The sequence below is a fragment of the Aquarana catesbeiana genome, linkage group LG11 (genome assembly GCF_042186555.1).
Source record: "Aquarana catesbeiana isolate 2022-GZ linkage group LG11, ASM4218655v1, whole genome shotgun sequence".
NCBI classification, from domain to species: Eukaryota; Metazoa; Chordata; class Amphibia; order Anura; family Ranidae; genus Aquarana; species Aquarana catesbeiana.
In genome coordinates, this window is record NC_133334.1 from 9,651,369 (window position 1) to 9,676,987 (window position 25,619).

General features: G+C 41.6%; 1 protein-coding gene across 1 annotated transcript in view; it reads left to right on the forward strand.

The window, feature by feature from the left end:
- The first annotated feature begins 2,481 nt into the window (after positions 1 to 2,481).
- The window catches only part of LOC141112904 (vomeronasal type-2 receptor 26-like), a 40,127-nt gene continuing 16,989 nt past the window's right edge, over positions 2,482 to 25,619 (forward strand). The window contains exons 1-4 of the mRNA XM_073606008.1: positions 2,482 to 2,495; positions 4,532 to 4,823; positions 8,940 to 9,743; positions 18,138 to 18,365. Of these exons, the coding sequence (XP_073462109.1) occupies positions 2,482 to 2,495; positions 4,532 to 4,823; positions 8,940 to 9,743; positions 18,138 to 18,365 (1,338 nt within the window). The remainder of the gene's footprint in view (positions 2,496 to 4,531; positions 4,824 to 8,939; positions 9,744 to 18,137; positions 18,366 to 25,619) is intronic.

Here is a 25,619-nt window from a genome sequence, read left to right on the forward strand (position 1 = left end):
TAGTGACCTTATTCCTAAAGAATTGCTTCTAAAACCTGTATGTGTCAAAAGGTTGAATAAAAACTGTGACTGGTGACGATTTTTTCTATTAAAAGTGAAAAATGCAACATATAGTGCTCCAATTATTCAGCAAAGGTGCATTGTGCGCTTTAAATTAGGTAATAAATTAGGTAAATAGTTATGGATATGGATACAATACCACCTAAGTGGAAAGTATAAAAAAGGAAAACAGGAGTAGTATGGCGCTGCCCTTATGGAGACAAAAGGACTTTTTCTTTAAAATAAACAATAGCTCTATAATTCCTAAAGTATTGCTTCTAATGCTGGCCATACACTATACGAAAAATCGGCCGAAAAATCATTCGTATGGACACTTCGTTCGTTTTTCGGCAAGTTAGTGGGTACAAATCGATAATCGTTTGTGACGTTTTTGTGGAAAAAAAACGAACGGCATGTTTGGAAAATTTCTGCCGAACGTACGATAAATTGCAAGGTTAATGTGTTTCCCGTCCGAACTGCCTGCACTAGGTATATGTAAAAAAACGAACACAAAATTATTTATTCATGTCCACTGAACAGATTATCGGACATTATATGATGGCACGATCGTTTGCGGTCACGGTCGAACGTTCGTTTTTCGAAAATGGGTTCGGCCGATTTTCTGTATAGTGTATGGCCAGCATAAGCCTGTGTGCGCCAAATAATTAAATAAAATCTGTGACTGGTGCTAAGTACTTACTATTAAAGGTACAATTGCAACATAGGGTGCTTCAATTATTCAACAAAAGTGCATGGTGCAACATCACTAAAGTGACCAGTGTTAAACCATAAAAATTTATACAAAATTGTGCAAATTATCCATCATATATAGTGACTGATGTGCTGTGACCAGTAATAGTTGGATAGGAAAAGTTCCGTTTATGAAAAAACAAGTTCTTTTTAAAATTGTTTTGAAGTGTTCAATCCCTGAGGGTCAAATATCTGTAGGAAAGCTTCTTATCCAGGTGCTGGTTTCTTTAATTAGTGCCTTGTCTGCATGCTCTGACAATGCTTGCACTCACCAGATTTTTCTTTCCCCTGCAGGGGATAAGAAGTTTTCCTACAGATATTTGACCCTCAGGGATTGAACACATCAAAACAATTTTAAAAAGAACTTGTTTTTTCATAAACGGAACTTTTCCTATCCAACTATTACTGGTCACAGCACATCAGTCACTATATATGATGGATAATTTGCACAATTTTGTATAAATTTTTATGGTTTAACACTGGTCACTTTAGTGATGTTGCATATATATGGCAGCCCCCCTCACACACACCTGTATATAAGTCAGCCCCCCTCACACACACCTGTATATATATCAGCACCCCCCCACACACCTGTATATATGGCAGTCCCACATACACAAATCTGTACACACACAAGCCTCTGGCCCCTCCCTGTACACAAACAGCCCCCTCCCTTTCCTTCACAGCCCCTACTTCCTACCTGGTCCCAGCTCGTTTTTACAAAGCTGACATGTTGGTGAGAAGCACAGTACAGGCAGATCACTGTTACACGAGGAGTGCACATGCACATAGTAGCCAGAGGTGGCTGTAAAGAGCTTGATGTCTAAAATCAATGAGAACTGCAGAAACTGTGAGATTGTTTCTATACTGCACACCACGGATCCCCTTCACACATCCTGCCTTCTTCTGGCATGGGCAGGCCCCTTACAGTTGTAACGGCTGAACCCCCTGATGGTGGCCCTGCTGGTGTGCAAAAGGATCAAGGAAAGAAGAACTCATGGGGTACCCCCAGGGACCACAGCGTGCAATCTAAGTTGCCCCCAATGCAGGTGGCAAGGAAAGAAGGCCAAAAACCAAAATAAAGGTAAAAATAAAATGGTGTAAGAATAAACTGTGAACTGTGACAATGTGAACACACAGAATTAAAGAGGTTGTAATCTCAGAAAAAAAAAACCCTGTAAGACCAAGGCTCAATATAAAATACTTACCTTAGATCGATGCTGTGGCAGCAGTCCACTGTACACCCGGAGTTATTTCCGGGTTTGAGGGCTCCGATGCTGTGATTGGCTGGAGCCGCAATGCCGTCACTCCTGCGCAATGCTCGAGGGAGCCGCTGGTCATGGCACGGCTGCTGAAGAAATGGCACGAGCGAGCCATTTCTTCAGTGCACATGCGCTGATGACGTTGGTGCAAGTGTATATGGTAAATATATTTACAGTACCTACAGGCAAGCCTTATTATAGGCTTACCTATAGGTACAAGTGGTGTAACAGGGTTTACAACCACTTTAACCACAATAACAAATGACACAAAGATAAAGGTGGGCAGCTCAAAACTAAATGGCAGCCAACTACTCTACCTATGTAAGTGATGATGCTGGGTATACAGGAGCTGGTGCATGCAAACAAGGAGAGAAAATCACAGTAATAAAAGCATATACATTTATTAAACAATAAAACTGCACTTACAAAGATGACAAAGTACAGGTGGGTATTGTGAGCTACGGTGGAACATAAAAGTCTCACAAGGAAAGTCTCTCCAGCTTCGGCAACAGGCATGGGAAAGCCTGGAAGGTGGGCACCGATCCCATTGTGGAATCCCCTGGGTAACGCACGGGAACTGAAAGAGACACCAGGGACACAAGGAACTCCCTCATCTGACATCACATTCTGGGCATGCGCAGTAGAAATGCGTTTTGAGGCATGCTCACCTCTTCCTCGGCCTACTATCACTTTTAATGTGCAAAGCAAGGATGAAATGTACTAAAGTCAAGGAGCACAGCTTGGGGTTTTACTACAAGGATTAAGATACTGTAGAGCAGTGGTCCCCAACCTTTTTGGCACCAGGGACCGGCATTGTGGATGAAAATTGTGCCAAGGCCCAAGGTGGGGGGGGGTGGGGGGGGTGTCTGGGTGATAATGCGTTTTTTCACAGCCAATTTGTCAGGAAATGGCTGGTGTTAGCACTTCAATCATCACAACACCATGGTTGATATGGTGTCAGGATGATTGAAGCGCAATATTTTTATTATTATATTGTAATATAAGATTAAATAGTTCAACTCACCATAATGCAGAATCTGCCACCAGATACAGCTTTTCACTTGCCACCAGATGCAGCTTGCCACCAGATGCAGATTGCCACATGCCACCAGATTCAGATTGCCACAGTCACATGCCACCAGATGCAGATTGCCACATGGCACAGTCACATGCCACCAGATGCAGTTTTCAACATGCCACAGTCACATGCCACCAGATGCAGATTTCCACCAGATGCATATTGCCACATGCCACAGTCACTTGCCACCAGATGCAGATTGCCACATGCCACGAGATACAGATTGTCACATGCCACAGTCACATGCCACCAGATGCAGATTTCCACATGCCACAGTCAGATGCCACCAGATGCAGATTGCCACATGCCACAGTCACATGCCACCAAATGCAGATTGCCACATGCCACCAGATGCAGATTGCCACATGCCACCAGATGCAGATAGTCACATGCATCCAGATGCAGATTGCCACAGTCACTTGCCACATGCCACCAGATGCATATTGCCACATGCCACAGTCACATGCCACCAGGTGCAGATGGCCACAGTCACTTGCCACAGTCACATGCCACCAGATGCAGATTGCCACATGCCACCAGATGCAGATTGCCACAGTCACATGCCACCAGATGCAGATTGCACATGCCGCTGTCTCCTGCCACAGAGGCGGTGCACTGGAGTGGTGGGTTCCGTGTGAGGGAGAACAGCAGTGATGTGGGGCGGGTGGTGAGAGATGATGTCGTCTCTCTGCTCACCGGCTTTACCTCCAACAGTATACCGGCTGGGCTGTGTGGGCAGAACAGTGGTGATGTGTGTGGGTGGTGGGAGATGATGTCATCTCTCTGCTCGCCTGCTTCACCCCCAACAGTGTAGCTGCAGGGCTGTGTGGGCGGAAGTGCAGTGATGTCGGTGATCTCTCTGCTCGCCCGCCGCCACACCTCAGATAGTTCAGACTTCGCAGCCCAGCTGCAAACAAGCTGCGGCCCGGTAGTGGGATGCGGCCCAGGGGTTTGAGACCTCTGCTGTAGAGGATACCGCAGAGTAAAATTGGGCAGTAGAACAGTTTGAGTTAGGGATAGTAGGCCTAACTGCTATATGCCTAACTTTTATTTTCTCTATTGGGACAGAGGGTGCAATGAATGTGAGTGATAAAGTGTGAGATGGTAAAAGTGTACACTACTTTTACATTTTCTTTCAAATAATGTAGCGGTGTGCGGCGAACAAAAGACACTGTTGGGGGTGAAGCAGGCGAGCAGAGAGATGACATCATCTCAAGAAAAGATGGTAAGTAACATGTGAATGCTTTGCTTTGACCACCCAAACTTAAATAAAGGCCCTATCAACATAAAATTTAAAAAAAATGTACTCTAAAATGAAGGTCCTTTCTCACAAATAAAAACCAATATACCCCCCAAATAACTGAAAACCCCAAATCATACGTTTTTGTTTTTTGTTTTGCAGTCCTCAGCCACACTTTTATAAGGATCTGTTGACTTTTTTTTATGCCATTGATGAAATTAACAATAACCCTACAATGTTACCAAATATTACTCTTGGATATCACATATATGACTCCTGTCGGGAGAGCAGAAAGGCGATAAAAAACACATTGCAGATTTTATCTGGACCAGGAAAGATGGTCCCAAATTACTCTTGCAGAGAACGTAAAAAAATACTGGGCTTCATTGGAGACCAGAGCTCTTCAACCACTGCATCTATAGCACAGATATTGGCTTTATATCATTATGCGCAGGTCAGTAAGGCCTTTTTTCTTTTAGAATTTAAGTTGACTCCATTAAAACAGTTTATTGTGAGACGGTCTAAATTTCATTTTCAAATGTTCAGATCTGATCATATAGCAATGGCCTTACCAGCCAGGACCATTGTTAATGGTCTTCAATACCATCTGTCACCTACATATAATATCATTTTAACAATTCTACACCGGCAATTTGATAATGATTAACACTTATAGCTATATGACCTGAGTAATTATTACCTGTCCTAGATACCATGGCACCATGGGGTTTGGATTATGTAATTAGAACACAAACATGTCCCATCATGTTGTGGGACAATCAGCATCTGTATTGACACCCTCCATGGTGTTTGATTCTGGGTGATTAAGTGATTAAGTTAAGTGGTTAAGTGATTAAGTTACGTCCCATGTGGAAATAAATGATGGGGCTTTATTCTGTCACTCATTAGAACAGAGGAAGCTACTTGGATAAGTGTCAAAACCTCTTTAGTGTTATAGAACAGGTCCAGCTCAATGTGATCAATTAATACTATGTAAGTGTAGCAAGGTACCAGGCCTCCTATGGTCTAAAGAGAACCTCCAGGGCCAGAGATAGCTGACATCCTTCTGAATATGGTGGGTTGCATGGCATAGTGAGTGTAATGCAAGGTAGATTGATTGGGCGCCAGATACTTCTTGAATGCAAAAGAGATTTTATTTCTCTTAATAGAACTTTGGGAGAGAGGGTTAGGGCCAGGACACCCTTGCAAGAATAATTGGCAGACTCCGAGACTTCAACAGGAGAACAGCCATTCAGGGAAAGGCATCCAGCAAGACACCACATCTGCATGTATAGGAATGCTGTCTCCCATGGCAACCATCTTTAACAGTTCCTAACAAAAAATGTAACAGTTTCTTCACTTCCACTACAATCACTTCTTGTAGTACTTCAGCCCACTGAGCTCCCAGTCTCTCACTAGACTAGATGATTCACTGTCACTGAATCCCTTGAGCTCCTCCAAATCTTCATGGTGGTATCTTCCTCAAGCGTCACCCCCGCCTCGCTGCTGGGTCCCTAGCTTGGCACTCGAGATACTTCTCAAGCTTCACTCCACTGGCCTGCTTGGTCCCTAGATTGACACACAAGGCTGCTCTGCAAGCGTCACCTCCGCTGGCTGGGTGCCTGGCATGATACCCACTGAAGTTTCCTGATTCTTGGTGAGAATACTGCTCTGGTATTTGCTTCAGCTACTCACTGTGGTCCCTGATAATAAGGTGGATGATCCCTTGGTCCCGACCATGACAGGTTCTCCGGCCGTCACTTCTGGTTGGACTGCAAGCCGCAATCCCAATCCTGCCCTATTCTCTTGCTTCTGGATAGGCCCTCAGACAGCCTAGCAGCCATATGTGCCTGGGATAGGCCCAAACTCTGGCCTTCCAGCCCAGGCAATACAACACACATCCACTCAGACTGCCGTCCAGGTGGCACAGAACATTGATCACCTGACTCCACCCAAATATATAGGTTCTCCGCGCAGACCAAGGGATTCAAGAAAACCCCTGCCCATTGGCTGGGATACCCCATACACCTATAATCTGACCTTGCATTGCCCTTCCCATATCTATTACCACCAAGTACCCAGCCACCTAGCAGCAAAAGAGTGAAGTGCAGCAATTACAGACTTAACGTGAAATCAATTGATCCTTAACAATTAGCCAAGCCAGCTATACCTGGCAGGTAAATTTAAGAGCAACCCTGCCTAAACACCAGGGTGCTACATAAGTGGTCCATAAAGTGAACTTGGAGATGAGTTATTCAATTTCAGGGTCATAACAGAGAACAAGGGGGCATTCTTTACGTCTTGAGGAAAAGAGATTTAATCTCCAAATACAGAAAGGCTTCTTCACAGTAAGAGCTGTGAAAATGTGAAATAGACTCCCTCAAGAGCCGGTTCTGGCCAACTCAGTAGATTGCTTTAAAAAAAAAAAGCCTTGATTATTTCCTAAATGTACATAATTTAACTGAATACTAATATTTATAGGTAAAGTTGATCCAGGGAGTATCCGATTGCCTCTTGGGGGATCAAGAAGGATTTTTTACCCCGCTGGAGCAAATTGTATAATGCTTTATTGAGTTTTTTTCACCTTCCTCTACTGTGGGTACAGAATAGTATATATGGAGGTTTTCTATTTGTGTGTGTGGTTTTTTTTTTGGCTGATTAACTTGGACTTGTGTCTTTTTTCAACCAGATCAACTGTGTAACTGTGTAACTGTGTACTACCTACAAAAAATAATGAATGGAAACTATTGGAATTTTATTTTTGCCTTTTTTATTTATTGTTAAACAAAAAAAAAATACAAAATATATAAATTAGCTTACTTTTTGGGTTATTTATTTTTTATGGTTTTATCACATCATCTGTAATCATGATCAGTAGAAAAAGTGAAATTGGAAAACAGACTTTAAGGGCTGCCACTATAATCCCAATGGGGAAAAAAGGGGGTACTCAAAAGTATAAATAAAATATTAACATTTATTAAATATCATCTTAAAAACATGTCACAAAGACAAGTGCATAGATATGTCACTGTACATATACATTCTCCCATCTATTACAGATATGGCTAAACAAGGAGACCTGTACAGGTGGCCACAAAAATAATGAGTGTATTCCTTTACAATAGTCTTCTATCTGAAGGCCAACCAACGGAATCACAATACCAGCACCAATAGATCACTACGCGTTTCACCCAAAGCGTCCTCAGGAGATCTAATTGGGACATGACCAAAATATGGGAAGCGCGAGGCATCCAAGCCACTGTGAAGGAGAAGAGGGGAAGGGAGAGAGAAAATCTTGCTTGACCGGCTCCAAGGGGGGTATAGAGAGGCATTAAACAGCCAAATGAAGGGCCTCATTCATGAATAGTAGCTTTTAAATGCACTTTTTAGTAGTGATATGGGATAGGTCACAGATGGTGAGCCCAAAGGCTTTCGTCCCTTTAACAAGTCGGATAGTCCAAGTTACTAAATAACTTGGACTATCTACTTAAAAAGGGATCATTTGGGGGTATTTGTACTGTACTGGTATTTTTGGACCTCAAGAAATGAGAGGATTGATCGATTTTCAGATATATATCCAATAGTTTGTGGATTCTATAACCTTCCTACAGACTAAATAATATACACTGATTTGGGTTATTTTCACCAAAGAAACGTAGAACAATTTGTTATTTGCAAAAAAATTGTAATAGAAATTAAAAATTTTTTTCAAAATTTCCAGCCTTTTTTTCATTTATTTAGCAAAAAAGGCAGTGGTGATTAAATATCACCAAAAGAAAGCTTGAGTTATGTGAACAAAATGATAAAAATTTAGTTTGGATACAGTGTTCCATGACCGCGCAATGGTCATTCAAAGTGTGACAGCGCTGAAATCTGAAAATTGTCCTGGGCAGGAAGGGGGTAAAAATGAAAAATACAATTTTAAAAATGGTGTGAGGTCACTCAGGAATTCCTTGGTCTTGAAGTGAAGTCCATGCAAAAAAAAAATGTGTGAGGTCCCTCTAAAAATTCACTTCGGACCCTAAACCTGAGCATTCAGCCTGACTGGCCAAGAAAGGTGGGGACAAGAGTCACATGCCCTCAACATGTGGATTGAGCTTTGCCAGGGAGGTCCCTCTCAGCAAAGCACTTTGTCTTTCTATTGGTAAGGACAAGGGCCCCATTCCCACATTCCCTGTCCAGATTAATGTAATTTCCCAAATTTAACCATGTGGCCATATAAAGGTAATGATGTAACCCGCTCAATTACCCGCTCATTTGCTTACATAGCCGTGGACTGTAAATTAATGGGTTATGACAGTGGTTGGTATGGAAACAGCGGGTGAAAGCAGCTTCTGGTTCCTTAGCAACCACTGAACGCCCATCCACTCTGAACGCCCTAAATGTTTGACTTTTGCATGAACGTCTGAATTAGCGTTCAGACCAAACACTAAGCTCATCCCTAATTAGAACTCATCACTGATTACAAAACGCTTCTGCTGAAATCCAGAATGTAATCTTTGGCCAGCCAGGTCCACCATGTTTTTATATATCATGCAGATTTGTAGCATTGTCAATTCATGTTTTATAGATCAGTTATGGTGCAACCAGTCCATCACTGAAAGACAAGAGGGTTTTCCCAACCTTGTTCCGGATGCTTCGAAATGATTTTGTAATTTATTCTAACTTGGCTCAAATGCTGAAGTATTTTGGGTGGACCTGGATAGGAATTATTAGATCTGATGATGACAGCGGGAGCGAAGAGTATATGGTTTTGAGGAAAGTCATGAATCTCTATAAAATTTGCATTTCCTTTAAAATAGAAGTTGCTGTGCGGGAATCCATGTTTAGAAAGTTAGATGAACAAGCACATTCTATTAAAAAAGGATCTGTCAATGTCATTGTAATCTGTGGGACGTTGTTTGATTTTGACACTGACTTTCTACATTTTATAAGAGGTTATGTAGAAGACGGAACGATCATCCTTAGTCCTGTCTGGGCAGCAAACATTGTCCTCATTGGTAAACACCCAGAAATATTTAATTGTAGTTTGTCCTTTGGGGCCAAGTCCACAAGTATTGCAGAATTTCAGAATTTTGTTAATGAATTCCAACCTCAAAAAAAGCCAGACGACAAATTACTTGAAGATCTGTCGATGATTGAATTTGGTTGTTCTTCTGTAGATAAACACAAAAATCTTCTCTTTGAATATTTATATAAAAGGTCACTTCATGAGTGCAATGGCACAGAACATATTACTGATATCCAACACTTCTTCCATGGCGGTAATGCCCACCAAGTGTATCTCGCGGTTTACTCTATGGCCACCGCCCTACATGATATGCTTGGATTCATGAAGACATCTGGAAGCCATTTATCTGACTTTAATCACCAGGTGAGTGCAGCCTACTTATGCCATGTACACACGATAGGATTTTCCGATGGAAAATGTGTGATAGGACCTCGTTGTCAGAAATTCCAACCGTGTGTAGGCTCCATCACACATTTTCCATAGGAATTTCCGACATACAAAGTTTGAGAGCAGGCTATAAAATTTTCCGACAACAAAATCCGTTTTCGGAAATTCCGATTGTGTGTACACAAATTCGACACACAAAGTGCCACGCATGCTCAGAATACATTAAGAAATGAAAGCTATTGGCTACTGCCCCGTTTATAGTCCCGATGTACGTGTTTTACGTCACCACGTTCAGAACGATCAGATTTTCCGACAACTTTGTGTGACCGTGTGTATGCAAGACAAGTTCGAGCCAACATTCGTCGGAAAAAATCCATGGATTTTGTTGTCAAAATGTCCGATCAATGTCCGACCGTGTGTACGGGGCATTAGAGTAAAGCATATCTGAATCACTTTTTCCCTTTTATCTTTGTAACCCAGCAAATAACTCACACTACTTGTCCCTGGGTGGCTTCACTAAGTTCTCCACTGTATCTATGGAGGAATTCATGCTTGCCAGCCAGGCTGGACTTGAAACACGTCTGTCTATTTTTTGGGAGTAATGGGAAAGATAACATTGTTTCGCTTCCAGCTCAGTTCATGAGAAATTACAACAACATCACATTTCTGGCAAGATCAAAAGGTTTTTTTTTTCTTGCTGAAAATCAAAACTAATGCAGCCACCACATCCAAGGACTGTTAAACTGCAATACATTTAATCTATTGATATATTTTAATGTCCTTAACAATGCATGTTACGTAATGTGCAAGTGTGCAAGAGTGAAAACAATTTGTTTCTTTTTGATTTATTATTTAAATAATTGAATTCAATTTGTCCGAATTTGAAAAATTTGAATTGGCATTCAAATTTATTCTATTCAAAATTTATATTTTGGAAGACGATTATATTCTTTCTATTTTATTCTATTCTATTCTCTTTTTTTTCTATTTTATTCTATTTTTTTCTTTAATATTCTATTCTTATCTATTCTAATCTATTCTATTTGAATTCAAATTTATTCTATTTAAAATTAGAATTTTGGAAGGTGGTTATATTCTTTCTATTTTTATTCAACTCTATTCTAGTTTAATGTTTTTTTATATTCTATTTTTCTATTCTTTTATTTTTTTATTTTATTCTTTTCTATTCTAAACTATTCTATTGAAAGCTATTCTATTTTTTAATCTATTATTTTCTATTCCGTTCTAGTCAATTCTTTTCCATTCTATTCTAATCTATTTTATTCAAATCTATTCAATTCAAAACTTAAATTTTGGAAGTCAGTGCTGTTTACAAAGAAAGATAACATTGTTTTGCTTCAAGCTCTGTTCCTGAGAAATGACAACAACATCACATTTCTGGGAAGATCAGCAGGCTTTTTTTTTGTTCTTGCTGAAAATGAAAACGAATGCAGCCACCACATCCAAGGACTGGTAAACTGCAATTCATTTCATTTATTATTTTAATGTCCTTAACCATGCATGTTAACTAGGCCCGGAAGAATTTGCCCCCATAATGACCAGGCCATTTTTTCGCGATATGGTACTGCGCCGCTTTAACTGACAATTGTGCGGGCGTGCGACGCTCTACCCAAACACAATTTATGTCCTTTTTTCCTTCAAATAGAGCTTTCTTTTGGGGATAATTGATCACCTCTGCGGTTTTTATTTTTTGCCCTATAAACAAAGACCGACAATTTTGAAAAAAAAAATATTTTTTTACTTTTTGCTATAAAAAAACAAATGTATTCATCAGTTTAGGCCACTATACAGTATTTATCGGCATATAACATGCACTTTTTCCCCCTTAAAATCAGGGGGAAATCGTGTGTGCGTGTTATATGCCAATCCCCGCTGCCTTGGAGTGGAAGTAGGGGACGAGCGTCGCTGGATTAGACACAGCCGCAATCTCCTGTGTATCCGGTGCTCAGTCACATACAGTCCCGCCCCCCTGGCCCGGCATTGGACCACTGTTCTGTCCATCATATGAGCCGGGCAGGACTGTGAGTGACTGAGCGCCGGATACACAGGAGATAGGCGGATCTGTGTCATCCAGCACTGGCGCGGCTGCAATCGCCTTGGCAAAGGCGAGTCTACAGATGTGTACTAAACAGGCTGCAATGATGGGCACATTAGAGGCTGCAGATGGGCATAGATCAGTCTGCATTGATGGGCACTGGTGAGGCTGCAGAGCACTGACCCTTATTTTAAGATTTAAGGTTTTTCGCAGAAACTTCCCTCTTAAAGTTAAGGTGCGTGTTATACGCCAATAAATACTCTTCTACATATTTTTCGTTAAAAAAATCGCAATAGACGTATATTGATTGGTTTTCACAAAAGTTATAGCGTCTACAAACTATGGGATAGATTTAGGGACTTTTATTTCTTTTATTGTTTTTACTGGTAATGGCGGCGATCTGAGATTTTTAGTGGGAGTGCGACATTGTGGCGGACAAATCTGACCCCAAATGACACTTTTTGGGGAACAGTGACATTATTACATTGATCAGTGCAATAAAAATGCACTGATCAACTGGCAGGGAAGGAGTTAACACTAGTGGGCAATCAAGGGGTTAAATGTGTTCCCTGGGTGTGTTCTAACTGTAGGGGGGATCGGCTGGCAGGGACATGATAGAGACCACTGTTCCCGATGACTGGAAACAGTAGATCTCTGACATGTCCCCTGTCAGAATAGGGATCCACCTTATTCACAAAAGCAGATCCCCATTCTGCCTCTATACTAGGAGATCGCGGGCCGCCAGTGGACATCGAGTCCGCCCAACCAGCAGGCAAACGTGCGCAGTGTGCATGTGCGCATGCCCCGCGCAACTGCGCCTGCGCGAGCCGCCGTACAGCTACGGCGATTCACGCAGGAGAGCCCACCTGTTGCCGTATAACGACGGCGGCTGGTCGGCAACTGGTTAAGTAATATGCAAGTGTAACTAGATGTGGGCAGAACATCTAATCTTTTCTATTCAAATTTATTTAATTCAAAATTCAAGTTTCGGAAGTCTGTTATATTCTTTCTATTCTATTCTATTCTATTCTGTTGTTTTTCTATCCTATTCTTTTTACATTCTTTTCCTTTTGTTTTCTATTATATTTTATAATATTCTTATATTTTCTTCTCTATATGTTCTTTTTTACTGTATTCTATTCTTTTCTATGTTATTCCTCTATTTTCTATTCTATTTTATTCTATTCTTGTTTTCAAATTCAATTTTAAATTCATTTTTAGATTCAATTCAATTTGAATTAGAATTTCGGCTGAATTTCGTTGAATTATTTTGGATTAATTTAAATTCGTTCCTATTGTAATTCGGAAATTCAGATACATCTGAATTTCCACATAACGAAAACATCTTCATAATTTCGATTCGGAACTAAATGAATTGCGCATGCCTAGATATAACACTTCTAGGTATTGATCACAATATCCCCCCTGACAATGTCATACCAGACCAACTTTAGCACGCTGCCTGGGTGTCCAGGGAAGGGAGGGGCAGTGAGCTTGCAGCCTCCGCTCCCTCTTGAGCCATACCGAATCGCATGCTATCAACATTGCATGGGTACCTTGCTAAGCTCCCCTGGAAGTACACCCAGCCCCCATGTTATTGGGAGAAAAGGCAAGAAAGATGTGAGGTTCTGCGGAGGAGACTTATCAAAATCTGGATGTCCCTTTAAGATGGGGGGAATTTAACATTTTGGGACCCCCTATGTGAGTGAGGAGTGCATAGTACCCCTTGTTTATCCTTCACGGTAAAAAGTAAAATGGTAAATAAACACAGAGATAATGTGAAAAATCCTGAATTAAAAAAGTACAAAAATAAAAAAACATCATCCCTCAATGTAAATTCAATGCCATTTATACCATCCAGCTATGTAGACCCAACATTGATCACAATAAATGATGCCCTGATGACCCACCAATAATCCTTCTGCTTCTCTTGTTGCATATGACAGCTCCTAGGCCAGCCGCTGAATGTCAACCAATTGGAAGGGTATCCTGAGTGATGTCATTGACCAAATATGGTCACGATCATGCTTGGACACTTGACCAGTTGGTTGACATTCAGCAGCTGGCCAGGGAGCTGTCATTTGTGATTGGAATATCAACAGGAGAGGATCATTTTTGCATGGGACTTATTGTCTGGCAGGTCATCAGGGATGATGTACCTACATTGTTGGGCAATGCGTTTAATCTTGGATTTACATCAGGGGCAATTGTATTTTTTTGTGATTTATTTATTAATTAACCACTTGCCAGCCGCCCACTATACATTTACGGTGGGCGGCCGACATGGACAGCTTGGATCACGTACATTTACATGAACCAGCCCTTTTCTGGGTTAGGGGCATGCTGCATGCTACTTCCCTGGACACAGAAGATTGTGGATCCCAGTCCAGGAATCACTATGCGATTACCTGATCACAATGCCAACAAAGCTATTGTGCATGAATTTCATTCTTAACAGCTGTGTTTCCTGCAGAGTGATGAGTGATTGGCACACAGCTATCATATGGTACCTGGGCCAATCACAGCACCCTGTAACATGTGATTAGCTGTAGCCAATCACAGATCCCTAGTATTCACAGCTGTCATGCATGTAACCCATTCATGACAGTTGAAAATATTACTCTTACTGTGATCACCATTGTAACAGTAATCAAAGTGTAAAAAAGAAAAAAAAATGCTTGATCACCTCCCCAGAGTAGTACAGTGTTACTATGGTGACACTGAACTACTCTGATGAGAGTATGTAAAAAAGAAAAAAACAAGAAAAAAATGTTGAATAAAAGGCTTTAAAATAATTGAATAAAAAAATGATTTACATTTAACAACTGTCACCAGTCAGTATTCCTAATCACAGCCACACAGTGGTGTAGCAACAGGGGTTGCAGGGGTCGCAATGGCTCTGCTCTGGGGGGCCCGTGCAACTGGTAGAGAGAGGCGGTCAAACAAAACTCCCCATCGTGTATCGGCATTGGGAGCTCCGTCAGACAGTGAAGACACTGCAAAGTGAAAGCAAATGAAGTGTGCTGTGTTCTCTGCCTTCCCCTACAGCACAGTACCTGGCTGTATGATTGAAGGTACTGTACTGCTGATTTTTTGACAGGCTGTATATATACACTACAGTGCCATGCAAAAGTATTGGCTTTTTACCTATTTTGTTACATTACAGCCTTTAGTTCAATGTTTTTTAATCTGAATTATATGTGATGATCAGAACACAATAGTCTAAGTTGGTGAAGTAAAATTAAAAAAATATATACATAAAACTATTTTTCAGAAATAAAAAACTGATGATTGGCACGTGTGTATCTATTCACCCCCTTTGTGATGAAGCCCATAAAAAGCTCTGGTGCAACCAATTACCTTCAGAAGTCACATAATTAGTGAAATGATCTCCGCCTGTGTGCAATCTAAGTGTCACATGATCTGTCATTACATATACACACACCTTTTTGAAAGGCCCCAGAGGCTGCAACACCTAAGCAAGAGGCACCACCAACCAAACCCTGCCATGAAGACCAAGGATCTCTCCAAACAAGTAAGGGACAATGTTGTTGAGAAGTACAAATCAGGGTTAGGTTATAAAAAAACATCAAAATCTTTGATGATCCCTAGGAGCACCATCAAATCTATCATAACCAAATGGAAAGAACATGGCACAACAGCAAACCTGCCAAGAGACGGCCGCACACCAAAACTCACAGAATGGGCAAGGAGGGCATTAATCAGAGAGGCAGCACAAAGACCTAAGTTAAGTATCTGGAGTATCTGGACATAGGACGACAATAAGCCGTACGCTCCATAGAGTTGGGCTTTATGGCAGAGTGGCCAGAAGAAAGTCATTACTTTCAGCAAAAAAAAAAATGGCATGTTTTGAGTTTGTGAAAAGGCATGTGGAAGACTCCCAAAATGTATGGAGGAAGGTGCTCTGGCCTGATGAGTTCAACTAAAATTGAACTTTTTGGCCATCAAAGAAAATGCTATGTCTGGCACAAAACCAACACATCACATCACCCAAAGAACACCATCCCCACAGTGAAACATAGTGGTGGCAACGTCATGCTGTGGGGATGTTTTTCAGCAGTCAGGACTGGGAAACTGGTCAGAGTTGAGGGAAAGATAGATGTGCTAAATATAGGGATATTCTTGAGCAAAACCTGTACCACTCTGTGTGTGATTTGAGGCTAGGACGGAGGTCCACCTTCCAGCAGGACAATGACCCCAAACACACTGCTAAAGCAACACTTCAGTGGTTTAAGGGGAAACATGTAAATGTGTTGGAATGGCCTAGTCAAAGCCCAGACCTCAATCCAATAGTAAATCTGTGGTCAGACTTAAAGATTGCTGTTCATGAGCGCAAACCATCCAACTTGAAGGAGCTGGAGCAATTTTGCAAGGAGGAATGGGCAAAAATCCCAATGGTAAGATGTGGCAAGACTCATAGAGACTTATCCAAAGCGACTTGGAGCAGTGATAGCCGCAAAAGGTGGCTCTACAAAATATTGACTTTGGGGGGGGTGAATAGTTATGGACATTGACTTTTTCGGTTATTTTGTCCTATTTGTTGTTTGCTTCACAATAATAAAAAAAAATCTTCAAAGTTGTGGGCATGTTCTGTAAATTAAATGATGCAAATTCTCAAACAATCCATGTTAATTCCAGGTTGTGAGGCAAAAAAACACGAAAAATTCCAAGGGGGTGAATACTTTTGCAAGGCACTGTATATCGCCAAAAGTATTGGGACGCATGCCTTTAGAGGCACATGAACTTTAATGGTATCCCAGTCTTGGTCCATAGGGTTCAATATTGAGTTGGCCCACCCTTTGCAGCTATAACAGCTTCAACTCTTCTGAGAAGGCTGTCCACAAGGTTTAGGAGTGGTGTGTCTATGGTAATGTTTGACCATTCTTCCAGAAGTGCATTTGTGAGGTCAGGCACTGATGTTGGACGAGAAGGCCTGGATCATAGTCTCTAGTCTAATTGATCCCAAAGGTGTTCTATCAGGTTGAGGTGAGGACTCCGTGCAGGCCAGTCAAGTTCCTCAACCCCAAACTCGCTCCTACATGTCTTTATGGACCTTACTTTGTGCACTGGTCCAAATCATTTGGTGGAGGGGGGATTATGGTGTGGGGTTGTTTTCCAGGTGTCGGTCTTGGCCCCTTAGTTCCAGTGAAGTGAACTCTTAAGGCGTCAGCATACCAAGACATTTTGGACAATTTCATGTTCCCAACTTTGTGGGAACAGTTTGGGGATGGCCCCTTCCTATTTCAACATGACTTCGCACCAGTGCACAAAGTAAGGTCCATAAAGACATGGATGAGCAAGTTTGGGGTGGAGGAACTTGACTGGCCTGCACAGAGACCTGACCTTAACCCGATAGCATACATTTGGGATGAATTTGAGCTGAGACTGTGAGCCAGATCAGTACCTGACCTCATAAATGCGCTTCTGGAAGAATGGTCAAACATTCCCATAGACACACTCCTAAACCTTGTGGACAGACTTCCCAGAAGTGTTGAAGCTGTTATAGCTGCAAAGGGTGGACCAACTCAATATTGAACCCTATTGACCCCAGGCACTGCTTTCCGCTATGCCATCAATGTTTGGGAATATTTTTTTCTAATGTTTACATACCTTAGGCATCCTGAAGCGCTGCACTTCTGTATTACCTTGCCACAGCGAGGTACGTCATATCCTCCCACCCATTTGGGATTGATGACACACATATCCCAGTAGCTATCGGTCAACTGGGATCTTCCGCACCTTGCCGAGTGTGCCTCACTTTCTTCACACTGTGCAGGCGCATGATTAGGAGGTGAATGCTGGGTAGTCAGCTGCACTGTATCCTTGGAGAAAGTCCAACCGGGCTTCAGATGCACACACTGATGATGGATGCCTACAGAATTGAGAGGAGACAGTGAGTCACATTGCATTTACAAGGAACACAAACAATTGCATATGCAGCTTATGCCAATTTGAATGGCATAAGCTGCAACTATCATGGGGGTGCTTTAAAAAAAAAATGACTGGAGCTGTGCTTTAAGTGGGGAATAAGTATATATTGTCCAGTGGAAGAATATCATGAGAAACTCTACCAAAACTATTGCTGTTCACAAAAAATTGGAATGTTAGGTTGGGTGGATTTTAGAGTAGCTTGGCAACCTTCGTACATACTGTAAGGTGGCACTTGAGGTATTAACAGCATAGATAGTGACCTCATGGAATAAGTCCAGCCCTCCAGAAAACACGAGGTCCATGGCTCAACAAGTGTCCATTAAACTGCATTATAGTTTCAATCAAATTTTGTTCTCCTGCAGAAGTTGCACCGATATATACAAGCTTCATACTACTTTTCCGAAGACACTTCACATCAATACTTTAATGAAGACGGAGAATTTGTTACACAATATGTAATCCAAAACCATTTATTAGTCAACAAAACTATTCTCACTAACGATGTTGGATTATTTGAGCAATCTATTTCCAGAGGACAGAGCATTTTTATCAATGCAAGTTTAATAAAATGGAAGAATCACCAAAAAGAGGTAAGATTAACCACTTCACTGGAAGCAGTTTGGAAGCATTTACCCCCTTCCTGACCAAGCCCTTTTTTGCGATACGGCACTGCGTCGTTTTAACTGACAATTGCGCGGTTGTGCGACATTGTACCCAAACAAAATTGATGTCCTTTTTTCCCCACAAATAGAGCTTTCTTTTGGTGGTATTTGATCACCTCTGCGTTTCTTTTTTGCGCTATCAAAAAACAAAGAGCGACAATTTTGAAAAAAAAAAGCAATATTTTGGGATATACTAAACTGCCTATTGGGATGATGGGGTGATTGGATTATTGGCTGCAATACTCAGAACTCTCACTAGATGTCAGTGTAATTTATACACACACATATATATATATGGTAATAACTCTGTTGTTTCTCAAGTTATGGTATTCTTTTCTGCAGTGCTTGATACAATGTTGCAAGAAGCAGTTGCTAATGTTTAACTGTTAACTTGCTGATATATACACAGCTGTACAACAGGTTCATAATAAATTATACAGAACTAATGGAAAATTAAATTTGACCTGTTTTTGATGGAAATATGGGTAGAATTATTATTTTTTGGGGGGATTATGGGTGGAATATCATGTTAACACCTAACAATGAACATATTAAAGCTATTTCTGATAAGAATATGCATATAATTATTTTTCTACATGCGGATTATGGGTGGAATATTACAGTTAAACATTCCTAGGAACATATTTAACCACTCCAGCCCCAGAAGATTTGGCTGCTCAATGACCAGGCCATTTTTAGCAATACAGCACTTAATACAGCACAATACAGCACAATAACCACTTGCCCACAGGGCACTTTCACCCCCTCCTGCCCAGACCAATTTTCAGCTTTCAGCGCTCTCACACTTTGAATGACAATTACGGTACTCAGTCATGCAACACTGTACCCAAATGAAATTTGCGTCCTTTTTTTCACACAAATAGAGCTTTCTTTTGGTGGTATTTAATCACTAGTGGGTTTTTTTATTTTTTGTGCTATAAATAAAAAAAGACTGAAATTTTGGTGGAAAAATGCCTTTTTCTTTGTTTCTGTCATAAAATTTTGCAAATTAGTAACATTTCTTCATAAATTTTGGCCAAAATTTATACGACTACATATCTTTGGTAAAAATAACCCTAATTAGTGTATATTATTTGGTTTTTGTGAAAGTTATAGAGTCTATAAGCTAGGGTGCAAATCATTGAAAATTGATCACACCTGATCACACCTGATGTACTGAAGACCTATCTCATTTCTTGAGACACTAACAAGCCAGGAAAGTACAAATACCCACAAAATGACCCCATTTTGGAAAGCAGGCACCCCAACTTATAATCTATGAGGCATAATGAGTCTTTTGAACTGTTCATTTTTTTCCAGAAGTTTTAGGAAAATGTGGGAAAAAAAGTGAAAACGCATTTTTTTTCCACAAAGTTGTCCATTTTTAAGATATTGCCAACACATAGCATATACATAGCAAAAATGACACCCCAAAATACATTCTGCTACTCCTCCTGAGTATGGCGATACCACATGTGTGAGACTTTTACACAGCCTGGCCACATACAGAGGCCCACCAGGGAAGGAGCACCTTCAGGTGTTCTACAAGCATAAATTGCACATCTCATTTCTCAACCACCTATTACAGTTTTGAAGGCCCTGGAACCCCCGGGACAATGGAAACGCCCCCAAAATGACCCCATTTTGGAAAGCAGACACCCCAATGTATAATCTATGAGGCATAATGAGTCTTTTGAACTGTTCATTTTTTTCCAGAAGTTTTTGGAAAATGTGTAAAAAAAATGAAAACGCATTTTTTTCCCCACAAAGTTGTCCATTTTTAAGATATTTTCAACACATAGCATGTACATAGCAAAAATGACACCCCAAAATACATTCTGCTACTCCTCCTGAGTATGACGATACCACATGTGTTAGACTTTTACACAGCCTGGCCACATACAGAGGCCCGCCAGGGAAGGAGCACCTTCAGGTGTTCTACAAGCATAAATTACACATCTCATTTCTCAACCACCTATTACAGTTTTGAAGGCCCTGGAGCCCCATAGGACAATGGAAATGCCCACAAAATGACCCCATTTTGGAAAGCAGACACCCCAATGTATAATCTATGAGGCATAATGAGTCTTTTGAACTGTTCATTTTTTTCCAGAAGTTTTTTGAAAATGTGGGAAAAAAATGAAAACGCATTTTTTTCCACAAAGTTGTCCATTTTTAAGATATTTTCAACACATAGCATGTACATAGCAAAAATGACACCCCAAAATACATTCTGCTACTCCTCCTGAGTATGGCGATACCACATGTGTCAGACTTTTACACAGCCTACCCACATACAGAGGCCCACCATTGAAGTAGCACCTTCAGGCATTCTACAAGCATAAATTACACATCTAATTTCCTGACAACCTATTATTTTTGAAGGCCCTTATATTTCTAACACATAGCATTTACATACCAAAAATTACACTCCAAAATAAATTCTATTGAGGAAAGGGTATAAAAAAAGTATTACCTGTGGTTTTAGTAGTGTCTCCAGAGGAGAGAATTGGTGCAGGCAGAAGGCAGCAGGCAGGGATGTGCTTAGCAACAATAGTAATTATCCAGGCAGCAGGCATTAATATTGTCTATAGTCAGCACAAGGATATCGTCAGCACAGCCAAAGCATTTGTCCATAGAAATTGTCCAGGCACAGACAGCCAGCACAGCCATAATATTGGTCCTGGTACACCGTTACCTCCCTGCACTCATTATTGTACAGCTCTCCAGCCCTTCATAAACATACTGCCTCTTGCTACAGCTAATTTTTTTTTTTTTTTTTTTTTTTTTTTTTTCAATCTCAATCATTTTTATTGCACATATGCCAATAAATTATAACAATATAAGACAAAAGCCAGGTCGACCCACACAGGGGCTATGTCTGGCAAAAAAAGGAAAAGCATAATTTCAATCATTCACATTATATTGTAAAGCAAAACATGGTATAGAGTGTGTAGTTTATGTAGTCCTATTCTCGTGTTCCCGCCCTTCCTCCATACAAAATCATATCTCTATTGCTAGTTCGTTCCTCCTTTTCCCTTCATTTTATTCCAACCCTCCCCTCCACCCCTCCCTGTCCCACCCCCCCTCCGTCACAACAAACCTTTCATATTACCTTTGATGGTTCTTGCACCACCTATACAACTACCGCGGGTTTCCCTCCTATCCAATGTTCTTATTTATCTGATTTTGTTATCATTAATTTTACAGGCCATCTTCCTGTTCCTCCTTCTTCTCCCCCCCCTATGTACTTACTCTCGCTTTCCTTCCCCTCGGGTATCTCAATCTCGTTCTTCCTCTCTGCATCACCCCCCCCCAGTCACTACATCTGAAGCCTTTCTACTATCAATTGATGTGGGGCCAGGTCCGCATCCCCCAGCCATGGGTACCATATCTTGTTGAATTTACTCTGATCGCTTCTACGGGCGTAGGCCAGTCGTTCTCTGGGGAGAAACGAATTGACATAGGCAATCCATTGCTTAGCTGTAGGGACAGTTGAAGCCATCCAGTACTTTGCAATAAGTTTCCTGGCAAGATACATCAGTCTAGATAACATGAAGTACTTTCCTCCCGGGTACATCTTTACACTTATAGCTCCGAGCAGGTATACGGTCGGATTAAGGGGGATGGGGACCCGCGCCAACCTTGAAATATGTTGGGAAACCTCATCCCAGTACCTATGCAGCTTTGGGCACCTCCAAATTAGATGAATAAAGTCCCCTCTGTGTACCTTACACTTGGGACACAGTGGGGAGTCTCCTCGACCCCATTTATAGAGCTGTACTGATGTCCTATAGGCCCTGTGAAGAATGAGTAATTGTGACAGTCTTTGGGTTGCGGAGAGTGACACCACTGGAATAGCCTCGAGCGCCATTTCCCATTGTTTTTCATCTATTTCTCCTATGTCCTCTACCCATTTATTTCGGCACTTTAACAATGTATGATCCTGGACTGACCTCAGCAACTCCTTATATATTTTGGATATTAACCCTTTCCTTGTATCTGCCAAAAAGATCTCATTCAGAAATGAAACTGCCGGTACTGTCTGGGAGTGTGTTATTTGTTGTGCCTGTATCGCATGGCGTAGTTGGAGGTACTGGAAAAAGCCCCTCGGATTCAAGTGGAATTCCCTACATAATTGTTCGTATGTCTTCAACGCCTCTCCCTCATATAATTGTGGGAAGAACTGAATCCCCTTTTCTTGCCATTGTGTGAACCCCTGTAATCCCTGGATCTCAGAGTATCTACTATTGTGCCAGATCGGCGTGAATGAAAGCACGCCTGTTATTTTTAGGATTTTCCGAACCTCACCCCATACCTTTTTAAAAAGCGTACTTATTGGATCTACCCCCTTCATGCTTGGCAAATCCATTTCCAGATGAGAGGCCGCTTCTAGTGTGGGTTCCATCATAGTCACCAATTGGTATGTAGGGTCCTCATTTCCCTTTCGACCCCATCCTGCCATTTGTTGAAATTGTGATGCCAGGAAATATAGCCTAGAGTTGGGTATTGCAAGCCCTCCTCTATCCTTTTCGTATTGCAATGTTTCTAAGCTAATTCTGGGTGTCTTTTTTTTCCATATCAATTCCCTCATTAGTGTGTCAATTTGCTTAAACCATTTTTTTGATATCCATATCGGAGAGTTGTGGAAGACATATAATTGCTGTGGTGCCCACACCATTTTTATTAGGTTTGCTCGTCCTATAACTGATAGGGGGAGCCTGCACCAGCTGTTGCTTTTTTGTTTCTGCCTGGAGAGCAGTGGTTCCAGGTTCAACCGGAGATACTCGGCCGGGTTTGGGGACACCATCACTCCCAAGTACTTAAAACTATCAACTATTGTTATTTGTTCCGTTCCCATTGGTAGTCGGTCCCTCTGCTGGTCTATAGGCATTAACGTTGATTTTGACCAGTTAATGACAAAACCTGAGAAACTGCCATATTCTCTCACTATCTCCATCACTGCCCGCAAGGATGAGGTCATGTCACCCAGATATATAAGTGCATCGTCTGCATATAAAGATATTTTTTCTTCTCTCTGATGTCTACGGAACCCCACCACCTCCATTGAATTCCGGATCTTTATAGCTAAAGGCTCTATTGCCAAAGCGAACAGTAATGGAGACAATGGACAACCCTGTCTCGTCCCCCTATGCAATTCAAATGGAGGCGAAAGGTCACCATTAATGCGTATTCTGGCTCTGGGTTTAAAATAAAGTATCTCTACCCAAGCTACAAACCTACTTCCCAACCCGAATCTTTTCAGTGTTTCCATGAGGTAGGGCCACTCAACACTATCAAACGCTTTTGAGGCGTCGAGAGATAGAATGGCCCTACTCCCCGGGTTATCCACTGGCATCTGAAGGTTCATGTAGAGTCTCCTTATATTATCTGATGTAGATCGGGTAGGTATAAAGCCAGACTGATCACGATGGACCAACTTGCTAATCACTCGAGATAACCTTTTGGCCAGGACACTTGCGAACAGTTTGACATCCGCATTTAGTAGCGATATTGGACGATATGAGTCTAATAGAAAATTATCTTTCCCAGGCTTTAAAATTACTGTTATTATTGCCTCACGCATGCTATCCGGTAGATAGCCCAGTTCCTCAGCCTCCCTTATAGCCTGCAGTAATGATGGTAAGAGGTCCTCTCTATAATGGGAGTATACCTCTGCCGGAATCCCGTCTGGGCCTGGTGATTTATGGTGACCTGTCCCCTCCAGTGCTTCTCTTAATTCCACTAATGTGATTGGGCAGTTCAACAGTTCCCTGTCCGCTTCCGATAATTGCGGGAGCGGACAGGTCTGCAAAAACTGCATCAACTCAGACGGGTTATATCTAGTTTTGCTGGAGTACAAATCCCCGTAGAACTGCTGAAAGCTACTCAAGATGTCTGAACTACGGGTCTGCCTCTCCCCGGATTTAGCCCTCACAACCTGGATAGTAGTAGGATCTCTTTGCTCTCTGGCTATAAGGGCCAAAAGGCGGCCAGTGTTTTCCCCCTCTTCAAAGTAGCTTTGTTGTTGAAAGTATCTTCTCTTCTCTGCTGCTGATAACCAAACCGAGCTGTATATCGCTTGTACCTCTCTCCAGGATTCTTGATTAGATTTTGATGGATCCCTTATCAAAACCTGTTCCCTTTCTATCAGTTCTATCCGTACCTTGTTTTCCCATTCCCTGGAGCGTGTTTTAATTCCCGCAATTTGTTTAATAAGACATCCCCTCAAGAATGCCTTAAATGTATCCCATATTACCATGGCGCTTGCAGACCCCCTATTAAATTGCAGGAACTCCCGTAGCGCCTCTCTTGTACTATCTACTTGGGGAAACAGAGATAACCAGTAGGGGTTCACCTTCCATAATGGTCGCCCCAGCTTTCCAGTGGTGCCTAACCGCACCCAGAATGGGGAGTGGTCAGATAATAAACGTGGCTCATACGCTGAGTCCTCCACTAACTGCAGGAGTGCCTCATTCCCTAAACCCAGGTCGATACGGGAGAGGACATCATGTGTTGCAGAATAACATGAATAGCATCTATCCTCTTCGTGTCTCTCTCTCCATACATCCCGGAGTCCTATTTCCATAATCAGGGCTGCGAAAGCAGTCCTGCCGGTTGACTGTTTCATAGTTCTAGATGTCAGAGACATTCTATCCTGGGAGTTGTCTAAAATGTTATTGTAGTCACCCAGTGCTAATACCGGGACATCCGGGTATGAGGCTATGAATTGTGATAGACACCCGAGAGAAGCTGGTGAGAATGGTGGTGGAATGTATATTGATGCAATTATGCACGTTAGACCGTTAATTTTACATAGCAAGAAGACAAATTTTCCTTCCCTGTCCACCCTCTGTTCTATGCATTCAAAGGAGACATCCGAGGAGACCACTATACTGACTCCTCTTGAGTGTGAGGTGTACATGGAGTGGAACTGAGTCGGGTATCTCCTTGAGCGCAGTAGGTGGACAGAGTTGGAACACAAATGCGTTTCCTGTAAACAGATTATCTGAGGTTTCATTATATCAAAAAATCTAAACATTGCCCTTCTCTTGTCGCTATCCCCCAACCCTCTCACATTCCATGTCATCAAGAGTAGGCCTTTCCTTTTCCCAGTTTCCTTACTCATATAGGGGATCATACCAATTCAAATAACTATAAGGCAAGAGACAACAACATGAG